At 37.5% G+C, this 3421-nt stretch overlaps 1 protein-coding gene across 1 annotated transcript; it reads right to left on the bottom strand.

Annotated features, from left to right (window-relative positions):
• Positions 1-535: 535 nt before the first annotated feature.
• Positions 536-2521, bottom strand: LOC112178910 (signal recognition particle 14 kDa protein). The gene is made up of 4 exons (XM_040510098.1): positions 2414-2521; positions 1636-1727; positions 1408-1517; positions 536-917 (listed from the first exon to the last, which is right to left on the bottom strand). Exons 1-4 carry the CDS (start codon positions 2416-2418, stop codon positions 753-755), a joined length of 372 nt encoding a protein of 123 aa, XP_040366032.1. The 5' UTR covers positions 2419-2521; the 3' UTR covers positions 536-752.
• Between the last annotated feature and the right edge of the window lie 900 nt (positions 2522-3421).

The raw sequence follows: 3421 nt of genomic DNA, 5'->3' as shown, positions 1-3421 counted from the left end.
ATTTTAAAAAAAATTGGTTTATTGCTTCTAGACATGCAGTCTAACACAGGGTTTTTTAAACCAAAGTAGACAAGTCCATGAGATGGGTAAAGTCAGAAGGTGGTGCAACAAGAGAAATGCTGCTCTTGTACCTATTTTCGGCATTTCTCCTTTTAGTGACCATTAATAACATTTAGGGAAAAAACACTTTAAGGAATGCTGTCAATAAGCAATATGCTTAAAGTGTTTTTCTTATTCCAATATTGATGCAAACAATTTAAACCAAGTAATCAAACGTAAATCCCTCATTTTGTTCCAGTCGTCTGAATGCAACCTAAAAGAGTTCAACACAGTTGGGCTTTGCATAAGCAATCGTAAAGACATGACGTAAATCTACCATTGGTAGTTGTATTGATGTAAACCTAATAATTTTCCTATCAAGTGGCCTATACTTCCTTGACACACGAAAAGTATATTTTAAAATTTCACAAAGTGAACCACATGAAATCGCTCAAGTTGTGCCTCTTTGGAGAGATGCTGGGCATGATGAACGCCATTTAGACATCAATCCATGCAAACATTGCATTTACCATCCAAAGCTAAAAAGAAAATATCATTATAACAAAAGACCAAGACCATATCCAGCAGGAATGACATATTATCAAAAAGCCATTATGTACAATCCCTGGAATTTTTTTTTCCCCATATCTATTTGAAAAGTCCTAGAAGAGTTTTTCCGCAACAATAATTTAATCAAAAATCAAGTGTAGGCATTAGGCTATGACCATGGGATCTGTCTTGGCCTTCTTTGCACCCCCTTTTTTCTTCTCCGCAGCCTTTTTCTTATCCTTCCTCTCCCGCTTCTTTAGAGCAGTCATGTGAGCCTTAAGGACAGTTGCATAAGAAGCTTGAAATCGCTGATGTTCCTTTGCTCCAACCTTTCCAATCAAATTCCGAATAAGATTGTTAGTCAACTACTTATAGTCCCAAGATCAATTATACAAAAGAACGACTAATACTAAAGGAAAAATAACAGAAAAAAAATAAATAGCAGTGGCAAACCACATTTGACACCTACTTTGGCTAGTAATCTTAGGTTTTACCATCTCATACTGATCCAGCAGGACAACGACACAAGGGCATAAAAACTCAGAGCTGTACCCAACATTAGCAACTAAGAACAATTTCACTACCCAACTAGACCAAAACCGCTAAACTTCAAGAGAATACAAGCCTGATACTTAGCAGCCTTGTGTACATCACACAACCAATACCAGAATGGATGGCACACAAACAAAAAATATAAGGATCTATAACCCTATTTCAAAGCATGGCTGGGTCTATTTCAAAGCATGGCCGGGTCCATGTTTCATGACAAAAAAAAAACACAACAGTATCCTAAACACATGAAGAGACGGAAATACATACCGAAGTAGATATTGTCTTGTTCCCATATGTTGCACGGATAAGGCATCGGTAGTCAATTGCTTGACCAGCAGTTTTCATTTTATTCCTCTGTACCTTGGACTTCAAAGATGCTGAAATAACAAGATCAAAAAGCAATTAGCCATTGGAATAATACTACCCAAATACTATCAAACTAAAGATCATCTGAACACTGAAAGGAGGAAACTCATTAGAACACTACGCACATACATCTTTTGAAGGTAACCCAAACAGACCCTTTCTCAGTGCTTTTCTCAAACATGCTGGTAAGTTCACTAAGGAACGGATCTGGCTGTAGAAGAACCTGAAACCAGAGAAAGGAATGTTATTTCATTCATCAACTATAACGAAACAAAAACGTATAAACTAGCACATCCACTATTAATCCGTTACATCTTAAAATCGCAAGAACACACTATAACTCTGATTTCCCCCATTCTCACCATCGAATCATATGCAGTCTCAGTGATCCATGCTAAATGTCATTAATTCACACCAAATACAAAGTCACTGAATCTTGAAACCCAACCACAACAAAAAAAACAAATACCAATACACTGAAAACAGAATCGCATGACCGGCACGAAAACACCAACAAAGTTCAAAATTTCTAAATCGCCTAAACAATACACCCATACTCCAATCCCCCCCCCCCCCCCCCCCCCCGGATGCTTAGATAAGAGATATACAGGCCTCTTATCTATGGGTATCTTATCAATGCGTATACAAGATTACCGGGATGAAAACCTAGGTTAAGATCTTCCGATCGCAAATTATCACATTCATTATAAAATCAGATTCAGATTCCGATGTTAGATTAAAAGATTTGCACTATTCAAGCCTTCCATTCTCCCAATTTTATCACTAAACCTAAACAAACAAACCCTAAATTCCCAATTATGCAAAGAATCAGAAACAGCAAGACGAATTCAAAAGATTAAAGTGAAGCCCAACGCTAACGACTGTAAGAGAAAGAGACAGAGAGCGTACCATGGCTACGTCTGCGTCGAAGAAAGAAGACTGAGACGGTGATCGAAGACTAGGCGAAGCAGAAACGCAGACTTGGGTTTGATAGAGAGAAAAGAGCCCAATGGGAGAGAAGGAGCAGGGTTTATATAGGAAGAGGGATATAATGTCGGTTTATTTCGGGGTTTTCCTAATTTGTTTAGGTTATTTTCTTTTTTTAATCGAGATCATTTGGCATTCTTAGAAACTTACTAGGCTAGTAAACTAATCTGTTCCCGATGGGACATTCAAAACGCTTCCTCTCCCTGATCACTAATAATAAATTGAGATTTAAAATTCAATCAGTGTCAGCGATATTCGAATCTGAATAGGTGTGTAGTGGTTTTGTTTAGGGTTAATTTCATAGCTGGAGGGTTTGATTTAATTACAAGATGGGTTTGCCCTTTTACTTGGGTCTATGGTGACTGACTTGTGATTAACGAATTTTCATTAAGGCTGCACTTGATTTGGTTTTGGTTAGAGTTCAAACAGTTTTTGTACTCAAATTTAAGTAAAACTGTAAATAGACTTGAACCGAACCGAATTGGCCTAATTATAGTAAGGTAATATGGCTCTGTGAGTTTCTCAGTTTGTGGGTCTACATATAACTTTTTTTTTTAATGCAAAAATAACAACAGAAACCAAACTATAACACGAAACCTCTCGGAACGCCCCCGCCCAGCTGATTTAAATGGAACGCTGGGGACACAAACAGGGGGAGGCAGAAAAACCAAACAGAAGGACTGGGCATTGTGAGCCAAATCAACAAGCCTATCTGCCACAAAATTAGCTTCTCGGTAGATGTGTCAAAACGGAATGAAATTGAGCAGAAAGCCTATCAATATCTTGAACTAGAGCCTTAATCCTCCATGGGATAGTAGTCCTCAAGTGAATGCAATCCAAGAGAAGTTTAGAATCACCTTCCACAATGACATTTTGATACTTATGTAACTTTTGAGGTCATTTATTATGTAATTTTTAAAAATATTCA

Source organism: Rosa chinensis, chromosome 7, assembly GCF_002994745.2.
Source record: "Rosa chinensis cultivar Old Blush chromosome 7, RchiOBHm-V2, whole genome shotgun sequence".
NCBI lineage: Eukaryota > Viridiplantae > Streptophyta > Magnoliopsida > Rosales > Rosaceae > Rosa > Rosa chinensis.
The sequence above is the reverse complement of the archived record's forward strand: the minus strand, read 5'-3'. Positions and strand labels throughout refer to the sequence as shown.